General features: G+C 38.4%; 1 protein-coding gene across 2 annotated transcripts in view; it reads left to right on the plus strand.

Moving 5' to 3' along the window:
- Positions 1–876: 876 nt before the first annotated feature.
- Positions 877–18717, plus strand: part of C2CD2 (C2 calcium dependent domain containing 2) — a 32987-nt gene continuing 15146 nt past the window's right edge. The window contains exons 1-6 of one of the 2 annotated variants that reach the window (XM_063305327.1): positions 877–1760; positions 5419–5517; positions 10014–10133; positions 11656–11760; positions 17469–17591; positions 17817–17937. In XM_063305327.1, coding sequence (XP_063161397.1) covers positions 1479–1760; positions 5419–5517; positions 10014–10133; positions 11656–11760; positions 17469–17591; positions 17817–17937 — 850 coding nt within the window. In that variant the 5' untranslated portion in view covers positions 877–1478. The remainder of the gene's footprint in view (positions 1761–5418; positions 5518–10013; positions 10134–11655; positions 11761–17468; positions 17592–17816; positions 17938–18717) is intronic. The other variant, XM_063305328.1, reaches the window with a different exon arrangement.

Genomic DNA, 18717 nt, shown 5'->3' on the forward strand with positions numbered 1-18717 from the left:
GTCCTCGCACCAGAGCCTTATCTGAGGGCCAGTCTGCCACTGAAGCAGGTAGAGACTGGGTCAAAGAGAGCCAGGAGAAAAGTAGTAGTTTCCAAGGGAAATCAGTTCAAGTCTTCCTCTGTGCCAACATTTGGATTCACAGGAAAGAGGAGCTGAAGGACCATCCCCTCCCATCTGGCCGTAGATGTGTCTCCATAGCCATTTCTCCTTTGGCTGCTGGAGAGAATGGAGCCTTGCTGGGCAGCCAACATTTTCTATTCTCTTTTTGGCTCCACTGGAATGCCAAAACTGTGGAAGGTATTCCATGAGGTCTGTATTCCTACCTGCCACCTCCAGAGCATCTGCAGGAGTGAGGGAGATGAATGCCCAATGAAAGCAGTGTTGCAGCTTTGCAACTTAACCACTGCCCCTTTTATATCTGTGTTGTGATGCTGCACACATGCAAAACAGGTAGAGCTTGTGGCATGACACTGCTTTTACCATTCTTATAACAGCAGCAGATGCCACTGACTGTTTTCTACCATGATCTCTGCCCTTACCTCCACCGTCCCCGAAGAGCACTGCTGCTGCCTCCCAGTGTCATGGGAATGACAGTAGTGATCCCAAGCAAGGAGGGGGAGGAGGCAGCAGGGACTTTCCTTTACTATTTGTAGCTGCAGAAACCGCCAACTCTACCTTCGTGTGGGCACAGCTTGGTTTGCCTTATTTTCCAGACACAGCAAAAGGACAGCTGTCGGTGCAGCGTTTTCCACTTTCCTTCCCTCTAGTGGACGGCAGGAAAGCCCCAAGCCACGGGTGTGGGGGAAAAACCCTTCCCCCCAACGCCGGGACTGGAGACGGCACACTACAAGGGCTCTAGGACTAGGGGAACGCCCGGAGCAGTGCAGCAGACCAGCCTTGCCCCTCAGCGGCTCCCTGCGTCGCCATCGTCTCCCTACCGCTCACGGTGTAAGCTTAGGGCCTGAAGAGCCGGAAAAAAGGGGCGCTGCACCAAGAGTAGGACGTAGCTGGTAGCGGGAGAAATTCCCGCCCGGATTCTCGTAAAGGGGCGAAAACTGCGTCGCCTCTGCTTTTCCCTTTCTGGGTTGGGAATGTTTCCTTTGGTGACCCGCTTGACTGCTCCTCCCGGCCAGCGCCCGCGGGCGGGTGCGCTGCGTGTCAGTCCTTTGAAAGCCCAGTGGCGCGGGGCCGCTCCCGTGACGTTGCCTCTCCTCCTCGCCGCGTCCTGCTGGCTGCGCCGCGCCTCCGACCTCGCAAGCGTGCCAGTTCGGCGGAGGCGGAACACCTTGCCCGAGCCCTTTCGTCAGCCGCTCGCCTTCGCTCCGACCGCTAGCTCCAGACTTCGCGAAGGAGAGGCTTCTCTGGGGGACCGGAGGGACGCATGCTCGGGGTCTGCTGCGGAGGGAAGGAGTCTTGCCATGCGAAGGGCTTCCCCGCTCTTGAGAGGAGGAGAGCCGGCCCGGTAATTATGGTCAGTCATGTCGTGGCTGGCTTGCTGGCTGGATGAACTCCAGCAGTTCTCGCTGCTCTCCTTGTTTACAGCTGCTTTGGCCGTCCTGACCGTCTACCTGGTGCAGTATGGCCTGAGCGTCCTGCGGCAAGGCGGTGGGAAGCCGCCTCCGCGGCCCTCGTCTCCGGGGCTCCTGCAAGAGGACGAGGAGAGCTCCCTTTTCACCTGGCTGCTGTCTCTGAACAGCTGGAGAAGCGAATGGCAGAAAGCCTGGATCGCGGCGCTGAACAAGGAAGCCGAATTGCGGGAGGTGAGTGAATACCCGGAGGTTTGCACTGGCTGTTGGGACACCGATCCAGCAGGGTTTTGTTTTTTTTATGAGACATCCGTGAGATTGTGTTAACTTCGGCCACCAAGTTCATAATCGCAGAAGTACTTTTAGCCAGGAGTTTTAATATCAGACTAACCCACGGAGTTAAACTAGGAGGTGATGCTCAAGCAGCGCATTTGTGATACTCGTTGTATTGGGGAGCTTCTGCAGCTAAGGACTGAGCATTGACTGTGGCGTGTTAAGGATTGCACTGACCTGGCGATGTGTAGTATTTTGGCTTGTTATGCAATCCTCTGTTTTGTCTGGGAAGGAGGCTTTTTAAAAAAAATTTCAACAGAACACGTTTAGTAATTGTTCAGCCCTAAACGGAAATGACTTTGAATTCGGCCGGGGCTCTTTCCATGTCAGGAAAAACAAACAGTTGCTTCCCGATCCCTCCAAAGTATTTGCAGGTACAGACAGGATGACTCTCCTAAATTTCTAGAAAGTAATAGTAAATAGGATAAAATGATCCTTAATTTTTCCCTGCTTTTTCTTACTCTACATTGAGGAAGGGCTGAGAGAATTCATTTATCCTACTTACATGACTCTCCAGTCTATTGTGTGTGTTCCAGTAACAACTTTTAAAACAGCAAATTAAACAGTAATTTGGGGAAGAGGGTCAAAGAGTAGGAAGCAAACTTACTGTAGAAAATCTGAGAGGAAATTAGCAATACCTCTCCTGCGTATATCCTTTCCAAGAAAGCCGCTGCATCCTCTTCTTTTCAGCTCACTGTCTGGCAGGACAAAGTGTTTCTACTTCCTTGGTGAGCCTTCCGAACTCAAAACAATGTTGTCATTGGGAAACCAAATTTGTTTTTGCTGCTTCGCCACCATAACAAACAAGCCTTGGAATAAAGGGAGTATAGTCCATCACAAAGCACATGCCACAGATGATACATGTTTTATTATGTATAACTTCACTAACAACCTAATAAATTCTATGGTTTAGATTAAGATATTAATTGGGAATTGCTGGGTCTTTGGCATTATAGATGACACCTCAGTTCTCTGTTCTCCATTAGATATTTAACTAAGGTAGACATGTTCATCCTACCTCTCCTCCATATTGTTTTCCATTAAAATCATTTCATATATTTAAACACATCTGAAAATGTGAAGAAAACAGAGTTCACAGCTGTAAATGTATCAATCCGTTTTATTGCTAAACAACCAAGAGTTCTATGATATAAAGATTTATATTTATTATATTATAATTTTAAGTATACCACAGTCTTTGAAATTAGATCTGACTGTATAATAAGGTAGTATTTCTGTGTGCCTGACTGCCCTTAGTCAGGAACACATTCAAAGCATGAATTAAACCACTCGGTTTGGCCCTTCCTTCCTTCCTTCCTTCCTTCCTTCCTTCCTTCCTTCCTTCCTTCCTTCCTTCCTTCCTCAAATTTCTCTGCTGCCCATCTCACACATGACAACTTTGGGCAGCTTTTGAACTAGATGCAGAAATGGTGGGGCAGCCAGTGAAGTCGCTTAAGGATTGATAAGAAAAGACGAGGTGGCTGTACTTGCTGATGCTCTCCAGATTGGATCCAACTTCTACTATCCTTAGTCAACATGTCCAACTGCAGTACTGGTAAAGGTGAAAAAGGTGAAAGGTCCCCTGTGCAAGCACCGAGTCATGTCTGACCCTTTGGGGGAATGCCGCTTTCGCGACGTTTTCTTGGCAGGCTAGAGTGGGGTGGTTTGCCATTGCCTTCCCCAGTCTCCACCTTCCCCGGCAAGCTGGGTACTCATTTTACTGACCATGGAAGGATGTAAGGCTGAGTCTACCTGAGAATCCAGCTTCCACTGGGATCGAACTCAGGTCGTGGGGAGAGTTTCGGTTGCAAAACTGGCACCTATCACTCTGTGCCACACGAGGCCCATAAAGGGTAAAGGAACAGTAGTCAAATACTATGAGTGAGTAAAGTTGTAAGTAGCAGCACCTTCTGAGCCAGTTTGATGCTTTGGTGTCTCAAATCATAGCCCTATATAATATTGTACAGCTAGAGGTCATAATATAATATGTTTCCGACAATGAGCAGAGCTTACTCGTGTACTCATTCTGGGATAATCAAGACTCATCATGGAACACATACTGGATTCACACATTAAACCTCTATGCAATTTATTTAATTCAGAGTTAATATGTTTTCTGAACAAAAGCAGTGTGATATATAAACGCTGATTTATGGCTTACTTCAATGTACAATCGAAGAGAACAAGTACAACCTATGAAGCCAGTTACTTGTAGTTTATTCATGAAACACTTAAACAATGGTTTAGTACATTCTGTGAAGCACTCAGAGTTTAACTGGAGATGAAACATTGCATTCATGCTTGGGATTATGTTATATTTAATATATTTCTGTAGCATTTATAATACAGTCACATCTCAAAGTAGATTACAATAAAATATTAAATACAATAATATAAAAATAAAATAAAATATGTAATTATTAAAGAGGTGAGGGAAAGAGCAAAGGAAAGGAAAACAACAACAACAAAACATTCATATGAGTAAGGCGTGGGTGAAGAGAGAGATCTTTAGAAGGTGGCTAAAGATATTATAGTGGGCAAGTCTATTATAATGCACTGTAGTATTCTGTTGAGAGAACCGGCCACAGATAGGCTGGCTTTTTATAGACCCTGTCAGGATTTTTATAAATTTAATGGCAAAACTGGAGGAATTTTGAGGGGAAGTTAGGACATCTAGCAGCCTGCAGAAAAGGTTTCGTGAGAGCTCATGCATATAGGTTTATGCTGGATGAACAGGTTGTAGTTAGTTACAATTCCCAGTTCTTTATTCACATGGAAGTTTGAAACTGAACAGAATGAACAGCCTCGTAAAGAATTGAATATGTCCATACAAATCCATTTAATTATTGGGTTACCCCACCTTATTTTTGTTCACAAGATTTAATTCTAGCCGGTGCTGTTGTTTTTTCATAATATTCCTTAATATATGATGACTACAGGTAACACAATAAAGAATTAGAGGTGTACACTCCAAACTCATTTTTAAAACACTGTGAATCATCACTGATGATGAGAATGATTTTGAACTCATTGCACTAAGCAATAGGTTGGCAACATAGTGCAGGTGGTTACCAGGGTCTCCTATAATTAAATACATTAACAAAACTTTGAAATGGCAGAACTCTTGACTTATAATGGAACAGCATTTAATTGAAGATTGGGTTCTTAACTTTATTCATCCGCACTACAGTATATGAATCTATATAACATGATACTTTGCTATTGTATAAATAGTTGTAATTTGGCAGAAGTTCAAGCATCCTATTCAAGGGAAATTGTATAGAAAGCATATTGTGGAGTCCTTGGTGCTCTTTGAGCTTGATTGAGCACCAAGGACCCCACAGTTCAACCCTGAACTACATATATTCTCTTCTATTTGAAAGTATATTGCCATGTATCGTGTTAATAAACATTATTTCAAGCACAAGCACAACTTTCACTGGTTTAGACTTCTCCAGTGTTTGGCTGTTTCACTATTTCAATTTCAGTAACATTCAGGCCTTTATAATAGCTTTGTGTATGTCACTCTTTTCTATTTTTTCTATCCCCGCTTTTCCAGAACACCTGCTTGTTTACCTTTCATGAAGATTCAGCACATCAGAATCAAGAGCTAATGGTACAAGGAGCTGTCAGTCTGGTAAAATCTGCTGAAGAAAAGGTGAGTTTTTTCTTTTCTTGGCTGTTCTTTAGTTTATGAAGTGGAGCACCATGTATAAAACTGGTCAGTTGCTTATATATTTCCTTACCATGAGGGCTGCTGCACGCTCTCATGCATGTTCTCTCTTTAATGTCATTAGCATGTACAGGAAAAAGGGAAAATATTTCAAACTGAGGTATGCCCTCAATAATCTCACTTGAATTTTTGTTGTTAGTGTTTGCTCTTCTATTCTGTTAGGGAAATATAATCTATGGATTATTATCTGTGGTGTAGTAATCCTTACACAAAAAATACGCATGTGTTAGGAATTAATGCTTAATTGTAAAGTATTAATAAGAGTAGATTCAATGGATTGGCATTTAGTTGTAGAATAGTTATAGTGTATAGAAAAATAGAGTTGTATAGAATTGGCAAAATAATAAAATGGATACATTAAAAACCCTTTCTTTAGTAAATGTACTAATAAACTTGGTTGCATGGCAGAATCCAAGCTAAACAAAATGTATGATTTAACTGATAGTATATGTTTTGGAGCTGCTTGCAGACAATGCTTTTCAGACTTGTTGGAAATTATCTACAATGATTGCTGTTTTCTCACAAAATAAATAAAAGTAGGCCATGAACACTGGGAGCATATTGGTATACCAGTGCCCCATAAAAAGCAGAGATGACTACTTAGTCTTTCTGATATCAAAGTCATTATTATACTACAAAATGAAAGTATAGCTGTGAAGAAACAGAATAAAAAGGGCATTATGGAGTAAATACAGAAGTACAACTTATTCCTATGTAAATAAGATAAGGATGAGATTAGTTGGCAAACAAGCCTTTGTATTTGTACACTTCTTTATGTAAATGTTTTTGCTTTTCTTGGACTGTGGCACACCTTGAACAAAGTTCATATTACTTTTATTACATTATTAAATATATGGTTTATATCTAGCAGTGATCATGTTTCAATTTTGTTAATCATGTTTCAAGGTTGGAAAAAAGCTGGAATTTATGTACTCAGAAATAGTCCATTGTGCATTGTCTACTCCTTCTGAGTTTAACCTGAAACCTGTATTTCCTACTAGGTATTGTAATGTATTCAAACTTGCCATTCCTTCTCACATTCCATTTTAAGAATGTAACTAAGCACACAGGGTAACGTTTCAAGATTGAAGAAGCTTTTTTCCTTCCATTTCCCCCCTTTTGCTTTCTTTAACATCACAAAAACTTGCTCAGTATTACTGTACATGAAATTCTGGTTTCTGTCTGTTAGCAAAGATATTGGTTGCTTGGGAATTGCAGTTGTGCAGGACTATGGCTTTTACAGTGGAATTGGCAGGGCAATCAGCAGTCACTCCTTTGTCAAATAATCAGTAGCTTTACTTACGTATCTATGGGAAGTTACAATTTTGCTTCCACATAGCTGATTCCTACTTGAGCATCAACTGGCAACAGCATTCAATTATGTTCTGATTTAAATCACTTTCTAACAGCAGCAGATAAGCTGTCTTTCTGCTTAAATTCCAAAAGGTTTATGAGGATAAAGGTAAACAAGAAAATCCTTTATCTGATTAGTGTACAAAGGTATGTTTTTAAGGCACTTAGTCTGGTATGAGTTATGTTCAGTCTCTAAATTTTCATAGCTATTTCTAGCTCTTTCCCCCAACTTGTTCTTCGCAATCTTTGAAACCTCAGAGTGTTTACGTAAGTGTGTGGCAGTCTTCACTTCATAGCATTCTTGTTCTAAGCTTTATAAGCCAGGTTAATCAATTTATAGAGCTAAAATATGGCTACGACATACAAGTTGCAAAAATCTAGATGACCATTAGATGCTAATTCTTTGCTGTCATCTAGTGGTAGTCCAGATTTTGATCGCTTTAGAAATTAAATTGGTTCAAATGACCTAATTGTCAGAATTATACCTTCATCAGTTAGATGTGAATGTAGAAGAAGAAAGAATTTGACAGCATTGAGGGAGCAATAAAGTTTTCATTGGTCTGGTATTTAGGAAGAATTGCAGATTTTATTTCATTTATGCTCCCGTAGGTACTGTGCATCTTTCAGGTTGTACCTAATTATTAGAAAAAAGGAACACTTGAAGGCTGCATACTTTGTAGTTACCTAAATAAGTTTCCAGCCTTCAGCAAGAAAGAAAAAAGAGAGAGAGTGTGGGTAATTTTTAAGTGAAGAACAGACCAAAAGGGAATATTGTAAATTTGTCTAACATGAAACTTGATGTTTCAGTCCCCCCCAGCCCACCCCGCCCCGCCCCGCCCCACACTACAGTGATAAAGATGAACTTGTGAACTGCTGGTAGATCATGATGGTTAGCAGGACACTGACATTTCATCAGAGTGGGGAATCTGTTTTGTTCTCTATTTATCATACTACATTTAAAATTGATTAAGCTATTTTGGAAAGCATTGTGAGTTACCCTAATTAAAATAAGTTTTGTTTTCAGTTTTGCCTTAGCAAACATATAATAACATAACTTAAATTTGCAACTTGGTAAGAACAAACAATCAAATAAATGTTTAGTTTGTATGACAACTGAGATGTATACATTCCTTTATATTTTATTGTATACATAGTAGAGAAAGCACTCTTAGTAGCTGATACGTTGCATAGAAGTGTGCAGATTTTTTCTTTTTTCTTCCTAAAAATTGTTCACTCTACTACTTGTGAAAGTTCAAATGAAAGCCTGGTTGCATTGGTTCTCCAACTGCTAAATAGGCATTTGGTTCTGAAAGTGGTAATGAAATTAACACAGGACTGATTCCTTTGCTTATCTGAATGCCTATTCATGGGTTACTTCCCTCTGTTACACCAGTTTAACAAGTAGCAAATTATTTATTAAGTGCTGCCTGAATAATAGTACAAATGTTTCTGTGTCAAAAGCCAGAGAGTCACACTTGTTTACATTTGAAACTAAAGTGATACCAAGTGGTTAATATGAATCATTAGACAAACTTGTTCTCAAAGAAGATACTTTGAGACTGAGAAGCAGAAGTATGAGATTACAGTAACCTCTTAATTTTCAAAGGTTGTGGGAAAGTACACTTCAGCAGAAGCAAAGCTGATAAAGATGACAGGATTTTTCTCTTATTGCTTGATAGTCCTGAATTAAACCTTAAATTCCTAAATAACAAGTAAAATATCTGTATCTTTTAAGAGAAGGATAAACATATCCTGATCAGGTATGTTTATACTGGAATGTGATGTATAGATGTGATGTTGGAATGTGATGTATAGATGTTGGGGTTGGGAAAAAGGGCAGTCCAAGGTAAAACTTAAGTATCCCTTAATTAAGTATAACTAAGTATCCCTAACAGAGGAAGTATGCATGTGGTTGAACTCATGGGGAAAGTTTTAGGAGGAGGAAGGTGAAAAAAGCAACCTTCTTTCTTAATGTAGCTGAAATATAGCAGTAATGCAGTCATTTTCATATTCAAGAGCTAAATATGTAGACAGGGTCTATAAAAATAAGGAGTGTGAAAAATAATAGTTTCCTGCTCACCAACCTGCCACTGAGCTCCACATATTATAGAAAAGCTCCTGTTTTAAACTATTTGGAGCCTAAGTGGGAAAATTTCTTTGAAGGCTGGGAATGTTTCAGTCCTGTTACAGGTAGTCCTCAACTCATGACCACAGTTGGAACCAGAACTAATCTTGGTGATCATTAAGTGAGTCATACCTGATTTTACGACCTTTTTTGCTGTAATTGTTAGGTAAATCACGTGGTCATGAAGCAAATCCAGTTTCCCCCATTTGCTTGTCGGAAGCTGGCTGGCCATAAATACATGCTGGTTGCCAAATGCCTGAATTTTGATCACGTGACTGCAGGGATGCTACGATGGCCGTAAGTATGAGGACCAGTCATAAGTCACTTTTTTTAGTGCCATCATAACTTTGAATGGTCGCTAAATGAATGGTCATAAGTCAAGGACTACCTGTATGAAGTTACTCAATCTGAGGTCTGTCTCTGTCAATATTACTCAAATGATATTGGTCTCCTTGAGATACCAACATACATGCAGTTATACATGCATTGGCTTCCATATGAGACAGGATCCTGCTAATGCAGCGTTCTGATTTGTGTGGAAAATATTACGCATACAGCTGAAAAGGCAAGTACTTTCTTTCTTCAGATATCATGCTAATGTGGACACCTACAAAGGGTCATGAGGATGCCATGGATAACATAAAGCTTGAAAGGTGATCTTGCACACTAGGTTCCTGCTTGCTTGTTTTAGTTTGGTACTAAAATAACAGCAGTTGAATAACATCAGTGATCTTTGTTTCTAGTGGACAAGATTATATACAAGCTTAATTCATCAAAGAGGCAAGGAACAGCCCACCTTTCTGTATTTTGGACCAATGCAACTGCCAAGATGTGAATTCTGATCTCAACAAATGGCAGTCACTTAACATTCAAATAAATGCTCAGGATGCTTTCTCTATAAACACAGCTGATTATAAATTTATATATTTTTTTAATATTTTAGGTGGTTTCCTGTAATGTAATTGGAAATTCCTTCCATTTTCTTGTCAGTGTATCCCAAACTTCACCTCTTACTGGAGAATGTCAGTGTTATAGTGTAAAACTATGTCCACTTCATTTGCAGGTAATGTTTTGAATTTTTATTAACAAGCCTTGCAGTAAGGTCTGGCATTTTATACATTTATTTATTTATTTGGTTATCTTGTACATTCTTGTAAGTCAAGGCAGACAACTTCCCCTGGCAGAGGACATACCTAGTCTTTACGTGATTTGTTGGAGGCGTAGCACTTCTTAAAGATAGTTAGTATAGTCTAGATGAAAGCTAAATTTAATCTAATTTTCCTTACATTTACATTGAATTAATATAGTTGATACTTCTACAAGCCAGTGATTAATAATTTGCCCCTTATTTTTTATTAAAAATTACTATACTTTAAGAAATTTTGAAGGTCTCTTGGGGTTATACCTAAAGCTTTTGGTGCTTTACGCAGCCATAAGGGTTAGTTGTACCCTTTATGTAAATGGATTCCTTTAGTTCAGGATTGTTGCCAGCCATGGACTCAGCCATTCCTTCTTTCTTTACGTTGCTCACTGGGTTTACTACATTATCATCCAGTTTGGAAGATACTGCATTGGAAGACCTGCATGGAATCTCTTTATAATCCTGCTGTACAGTTAAGGAAGCTGCATTTCATTGTAGTTTCCTGTTTGACCCAAACAAGGAAATATACCTAATGGCTTCTATACAAATCAGGATTAAAAGGCCAAATTTAAACCATGAATTCATATTATGATTTAGTTAGACACAAGTTTCCCAGTTTGGATATAATGGGAGGATATCTTTAACTGTAGCTTCGGGTTTGTTTTATTGCTTGCATGAAGAGACAAGTGAATCAGTATATAGTATATGTGGATGTCTCTAGCGTGTTTGGACTTAAAATCTTAGAACCAGGAAATTCTTATTTAATTTAGAATTCCTAGTCAGTACTGAAGATAGAAACAGGAACTTAAAATTGGTAGTACTCAATAAAATATTCAGTTAAATATAAGCCATGAATGACAACTTATGATGGCTATGCATTAAGCTTCAGCAAATTGAAAATGTAGATGCTAACCATAAACTGATCAGCTTGTCCTACATCAATTATAAATGAAGCTTTTAGCTTTCCCAGTGCAGCATTTTCCAGAGATGCTAGGATCACAACTCCCAGAATTTCTGGTCAGTGTGGCCAGAGGTAGTCCAGCCAGTATGACCAGTTATGAAAATTGAAGACTAACCAGTCTGGAAGGTGGTTGTAGTTCACTGAACTGTACATATACTACGTTCCATTTTGTTTATAGAGGGTGAACGTATACAAGTAGGATGATCAATCTGTTGTTGTTCAGATGTTCTTAACTACAACTTGCATAATTGTTTACTATTGTCATGCTGCCTGGGATTGCTGGGAATTGAAGCCAAAAGCATTTGGGGACACCAGATTTTCTATCTCGATTTACAAGCACAAGATAATTTAAAGATTTGACAGAAGGAAGATCCTGTACCACAAGATAAACTGCAACTTGAATAAAACTGCAACTGGTATTAACATCTGCTTAAATTTGCAAAACAGAAATAGCAATCCTTAATAAACTATCATTATCAACAGCTGAAACTTTCAGCAAAATCTAAAGAGGAAAACATCCAGATCAAGTGGTCTTTCATCTACTCCTCTGAAACAAATATTGAAGTCAAACCTATTAACGTGCAAAAGGTAAATATGTTGCCATTTTCTTGTATGTAACTACAAAAGAATGACAAATTTAAATTAATATTTGCAATACCTTCTAAACATTTGCCTATCTGTTCTCTAAATCACTAGCACCTTGATTCTACATTCCAAAGGACTGGCTTCTAAGTAAATATAATTAGGAGCAAGATAGAGAGCTGCAGTCTCTGGCATACTAGTGTGGATGTGATGGCCTTTTGAAAGGATTACAATTACAGGCTGCTATAAGGTTTGCAAGAGTAATGATATGCCGCTACTTCTGGAAACAATTGCAATAATAGTCTACAAAACCTCTCAGTATTTGCCACAGAAATAGACAACAACAGTTAACTCTGGTATACTTCTTTACTATCATCTCCTTGGAGATTAGCATTTTCACCACATATACAGCTGCCTGTAAAACATAGGCATTTTGAAAAACTATTTGGGCTGTAACAAGAAAGTCTGTTCGTTTGTCTCCAATTGTTTATTGGACAGAATTCAAAATATTGCTGGTGGTCTCTGCTCCTGGCGGAAAGCTTTAAAAGGTTCCCTCTTTAAAAAAAGTGATTCTTAAGGTTCAAAGGCACCCACCATGAATCATGAATTCAGGAGAGCTCCTGTATGTCCTGCTGAATATTCAGTAATTAAAAAAAACGTAAGGCCATGAAAGGTCTATGAAGTTTGCTATAGTATAATATTTATGAATAAAAATTAAGGGATCAGAACAACCTTGATCAACACAGTGGCCACCTCCCCATTCAATGAGATTACAACTCCCTGAATTCATAGCTAGAGGGGGCACTAACTTGAGGAAGGCTGGTGTAGATGAATGTGGATGGCACAATGTCAGATTGAATTAATAGCACTTATATGGAGGCTGATAATGCTGACATGTATTCTGTTGGCTTTATTGAGGATAATATTCTCTAGTTAAATTTTCTGATTAAATATTCATTATCTATAGGTAAATATTGCATAAAATTGTTGACTTCTGTTTAAAAAAAACCAAAGCAAAAAGGTGTTACATTGTTTAACTGTCAACAGATAATTTCAATCTTGGTGAGCTGTGTGGATCAGCACTTTTTAAAAAGACATATGGAAGCTTGCCAAAAACAGCCAGCCAATGTGATTTTGTTGAATTTTGGTTAATGTACATTACTTGTTTTCTGAGCTGACTTTTGAAAAACCGCTGGATTTATTGAATGCAATTTACAATATTTCCTTAGAGCATTCTTTAAAACTAGTGTCATGAAGCCAGTAAACCCACAAGCCTCTCTCCCCTAATGATATCCATCAAGAAAATGGATTCTCTTTTTTCCCTGCAGCCACTTTTCACTTCCCCTGAAATCTTTTCTAGAAGGGAGGGAATGAAAATTTCATCGTGAAATAAATGTCCAGTGGCACAATAATAGATGTTGCCCTACTACTTATAATAAAGTTATTTACCCAATATTCTTCTCTGTTTCACCAGGGAGGAGCAAGATAGGGCCTGTGTTGATGCAAATCAGGAGTAAGCAAACTGGGGAAGGGGACGAGTAGGACAAGTTAATTGGGGAAGGGGAAGTAAGCTGCAATGGATGTGATGATGCAATGAGGGTGAGGTCCTATCACACATGTGGACTGGGCCAAGGTTGTCTTTTTTCCTAACATTTTGGTTTTCCATTTCTTTAAAAGAAACTATATCAAACCTTAGACTACATTTTTCACATGGTTTTAACTCAAACTCTGTCACCCAGAGTCACTGGGATTTGGGCAGCCTATAAATTGTGTGTGTGTTTGTGTGTGTGTATATATATATGTGTTTTAAATAAAAATTGTATGAACTAGTACGGCTGTTTTTTGGCAATTGTGCTACCAAAATGAGGCAGTATACCCAGAGAGGGTTTCAACACCTGCAAAAAATATGTGCTAGTTTAAACATTTTTTAAAAATCTATTTTATTGTCTCATTAAAAGTGGAAATAAAAGCACAACACCATTTACAACAAAGAGAGCAGCTTAAAAACTAGACACTGAAGGTAATGTGTCTTTTAAAATTCCAGGAAGAGTCAAAAGTTTCAGCATGCACTAAAATCACATCTCCAAGCACATCTGCCTGAGCAGAGCATTATAAAATTGGAGAACTGCAAAAGAAAATGCCAGTTCCTTACTGCCCATCACCATATCGGTGATAGGCCCATAAGAAGAGCCTTGCTATAGGACAGTGTTTCTCAACCTTGGCAACTTCAAGCTATGTGAACTTGGCTGGCTGGGGAATTTCGGGAGCTGAAGTCCACACAGCCTGAAGTTGCCAGGGTTGAGAAACCCTGTCCTATAGGATATCCAGGGCCTATGCAGTTCTCCTGTTCCCCACAGCAGTAGAGCTGAAACGTTTCTGGTTCTTCTGTTCCCATTTCATATTATGCTTTTTTTCTTTTCATATTATCAGTAGTGAATGAATTTTATTTTATGTAATAACGTCACTATGCTTTTTCTCTTAGGCAACTAACAGCAAGAATTTTAAAACAAAATTAGCCTTTTAGAGGGTAAGATAAACACTAAGCATGAAAGCATAATGCAACATTCTAAATGTGTTTTAGAAAGACAGACTAAAAATTGCAGAAGAAAATTTAAGCTAAATGCCTTAAAGTAAGCTCTAAAGCAGTGTTTCTCAACCTTGGGATGCTGGCTGGGGAATTCTGGGAGCTTAAGTCCACACATCTTAAAGTTCCCAAGGTTGAGAAACCCTGCTCTAGTACTGACTGGGCTGTTAAGGGCATACCAAGCCCTCAAAGTGGTAATAGGCAGACATAAGAGAAAGCAGTTTTTCAGAAATACTAGTTGTTAAACTCATCACCAGCAGTTTGAATTATATGCAGGTATGAAGTATAGTTGTTTCAATGAGGGACCCACATGGAGGAGTTCCCTGTTAACAATCAGGCTGCTACATCATGGACCTGTTAGAGTTTCCAAGTATTCTTTAAAGGCCATCCTAAGGAAAATGCATTGGAACAATCCAGGTACAATGTAAGTGAGTCATATGTCACCTTAGCCAGACTGACAATAAATTTCACTCCAGAGATATGCACAACTAGTGTAGAGAATCAGATGGGTAAAAATATTTATAGACACAGGTGAAATTTGGGCACCCAAGATCAAGGGATTCAGAATTCTTTCTCTGCAAACCACAAACCAATGTCTTGAAGAGGAGTGATACAAATTGAGCCCCTATTTCTGAGTAAGAGCTACTGTTCCTTGAATAAGTTCCATTTCAATTTGTCAATCCACATTATGTTTTTTACATCTCCAGATAATGGTTCCAGGCCTTGGTGACCATTCTGGAATGAAAAATGGAACGGAAAGGAAAAATATGGTTGGGTGTAACCTAATCTACATATTGATGACCATTCAACATCTCAGTTACCCTCCCAACATTCAAATATAAGTTAAACACCATGGGGTATAAAATTTGATGGCTCTTATAGAAGTCACAATCTTCCTATTCATTGACAACATTAAGCATATTATCAACACAGTCACTTCCCGGCATCCTCAGTGACATTGTCTAGCCCAGTTAACTGCTTTATAGGGATATGCAGGCTTTCAAGAGAATAACTAGGATATTGATGACATAGGTCATAGCTGATATGATAAAAAGTGTGCAGGCTTCACCAGCTTAGACATCCTCCTTTCCATAAATTTTCAACAATTTTCAGGTATATTGCTGTATCTTCTTTGTGGCAATGAGAATGGTGAAATGTTTGTATTTCTTTATCTTAGCTGTATTTTTGAATAGTCATCTAAAAGAGCTTTTTAGAGGTGGCAAATGACTATTAAATCTGGTTTCAAGGAAATTAGTAGAACTCTCAGAAACTGCTGTCACAAGTTTGAAAATAGCATTCCTTATATTTAGTTTGAAAATAAAATTCCTTATATTTACAACTTTATATACTTCTATAAAATTCCTATGGATGTATCCACAGCATTGTTTAATCTATTTATATAAATGTTTCTGTTGATGTAGCCTGAGAAGATGAGCAAAATGGTTAAAGACTCAGCCAAGCTGTAAGATGTTTTTCTTGTTGTCTATACTGAGTTTTCCATAATTCAGATTCATTTGATAATTCTGGATTCTGAAAGCAGAGAAGGCTTTTCTCTACTTTCTCCATCCCACACACTTTCTAAATGAAAAAATCCCACTTATTGTTACCTTTTCCTGTATATAAATTGAACAGATTCTTGATGACTTTGTTGGTCTTTTCTTCAACTTTGCAGCTCTACAATTTCCTTGCTCAGGGGCAGGAACCAGAACTGAACAAGACATTGCTATATGACTCTCTTCTCCCCTCCCCCTTTTTCCTAATGAAAGTTCTATCAGAGAATTCACCTTTTTCAATGGTGCTATACCCTGATTTCTCATTTTAGTATAGGTCCTACTGATACTCCACAATCTATCCTGTTGGCCACTACTAGCTTAATTCCCATCAGTATATCTATATTTTCAAAGGAGACCATGAGTTCTACTCCACCCTTAGGCTCAAAACCAGCTGGTCACCAGTCACTCTTTCTCAATCCTAAGAAGGCAGTTGCAAATCACTTCCAAATATCTTGTCAAAAAACCTGCAGGGTCCCATCCTGGCTGTTGCCAGAAATCAATATTTACTCAAAAGCACTGGGGGGGGGGGAACTGTATGTATATTTATTTTAACTAATTAAGTCCTGACTTTTGCCCCAAAGGCATTCCCAGAGGTTAAAAGTGGGGATGGGGGCTTGCCTCAATGTGCATTGCTTGAGTATTATTTACTTTGCAAACATGTATCAGTTTAATGTTTATTCACATGCTTTTGAGAGGTTCTTTTAGAGAACTTTATATATTTTTGTTTTAACAACGTGTATAACTAGATACCATCTGCAAACTTGCCCGCCTTGTTGCCCGTCATTAACTCCAGATTATTATTAATGAATACATTAAAAAGTAGCAGTCCCGCTATAGAGGATACTAGGAATTTATTGCTTTTCCTTGTTTCTTGTCCATAAACCACAAAAAGCAAATATAGTAGAGTTAGCTGAGAAGGTTTTGGTTAGAGGCTTTGTTAAAAGCTTTTGATAAATTCCAGGTATAGAACTTCTACTGGATTATTCCTATACACGTGCTAGTTGATGCTCTTAAGCAATTCTAAAAGATTACACTGGCAATATTTAAATTCCATTTTAGTTATAAAACTTGTAAACTTTCCTAAGAGACATTCAATCATACTATTAAATGTTTAGTGCAAGAAAAAAATATTTATAATAAGTAATTAAATTATTGATAGAGCATGATACTGTGATTTTAAACATTTATTTGCCATTTATAGTGTCTATTCATTTGTAATTTGACTTTTTGCTGTCTGGCATTTATACTAGTATGTTTGGTGTATTGTCACTGAGGTGCATAATCACCTTCTGTTATGCCTGTTTATACGCTCCATGTCATGATCCTCATTTCTCCATTGCTTTATGCATGAATTAGACACAGTACATGAGGGGATCTCACACCTGCATACATTTCTCTACCTACCAGATGTATTATTTGTTTTAATCCAAGCTCATTCTTCTCCTAGAACTGTAAAAGTACAAGTAGAACTTGTTGAGCAGATGATGCTGTGGTTTGAAGCATGCTGAAAACAATCTTGAAGACACATATGCTTCTTCAAGAGTTTGCAAGCAATGCCATCATTCTTCTCTTTATAGGATCAGACTCTTGGGACATGTACAGTATCAGAAACATTTAAAAGTGTTTTGCAGAATCTCATCAGTTGCACATCTCCTTTTGTGATTCTGAGTACGAGATCTACTGATATAAAAGAAATACAGGTATAGCTTTATTTAAATTACTCATTGCTGCTTTGGCTTCTTCTTCATACTTCCAGTTGAAAGGTTTTCATAATTTAATGCCTTGGCTGTGTCTACAGAAGTGATTCATATGCCTATGCAATGCTTAACATAAAATGACTGTTGAAATGTAATGTATGATAACAGCAAAATTTATTACACATTTATCTCTAATGGGTCTATTTATCTTTTGCTTCCTGTTAACAGAATGTACAGAATACAGGGGCTATTCCTCAGGGTACTAGTCCTCCTAAGCCTCCAAGGGCTCATGAATTAAAACTGCTCATGAAAAACATCAAAGCAACACTCACCAATCATAATACTGCAGGTATAATACTTTATACTTTGCTCTCCCTGTACCCTCCTGAATTGTATAATATTTATTCTGGCTTAATTGCAATCAGTAGATTAAAGTATATGCTATAAACAAAGAAAAGGAAGCCTTTTCATCAGTAATATATAGCTTTCTTGGCTGGTTTTGATTTCTGTTCCCTATCCTCGTTCAAGTATCAAGAATTTTTATAAGGAAGTCTTCTTTTATTTCATGTCAGCACCAGACATATATCCTCTGTCTCTTATAGTACTGTACTGGAACCACTGGCCTTTGTGGGAGACATTTCTTAACCTCTTTGCAAAATTCAAATTCATCCCCAGAGGTCCGTTGTTTCAGAGTTAAGAGCTTGACCTCTACAGTATTGTGGGGCCCAGTTTCCATTGAGAAATGGTGGAGAATGCACATCCAGAGATCCCTATGCTTAGCATAGCTACTTTCCTAGCTTTATTACGAATTAAAATGTTCAAAATGTTTTGAATGTGAAGCACCCTATTTCAAGTGCAAAATGCCTCTGTCTCAAATATGAAATATGAAAATTTGATCTAAAGTGGACCGTTTCAAACATTTTATTCGAAACAGGGTAATCTGCATTCAGATCAGCTGGCTGTGGATTTCTATTATGAAGAATTTAACATCACTCCAATCCAAGTACTAAAGAAAAACTTTTTAAGCAGTTCTTAATGTTTATATGAGGGGGAAGAGGAAATGGTTCAAGGCCATCTATTCTTGTATGATATAATCTCTTCATATTCTTTCTCCCCAACTTTTTTATTA

Source organism: Candoia aspera, chromosome 5, assembly GCF_035149785.1.
Source record: "Candoia aspera isolate rCanAsp1 chromosome 5, rCanAsp1.hap2, whole genome shotgun sequence".
NCBI lineage: Eukaryota > Metazoa > Chordata > Lepidosauria > Squamata > Boidae > Candoia > Candoia aspera.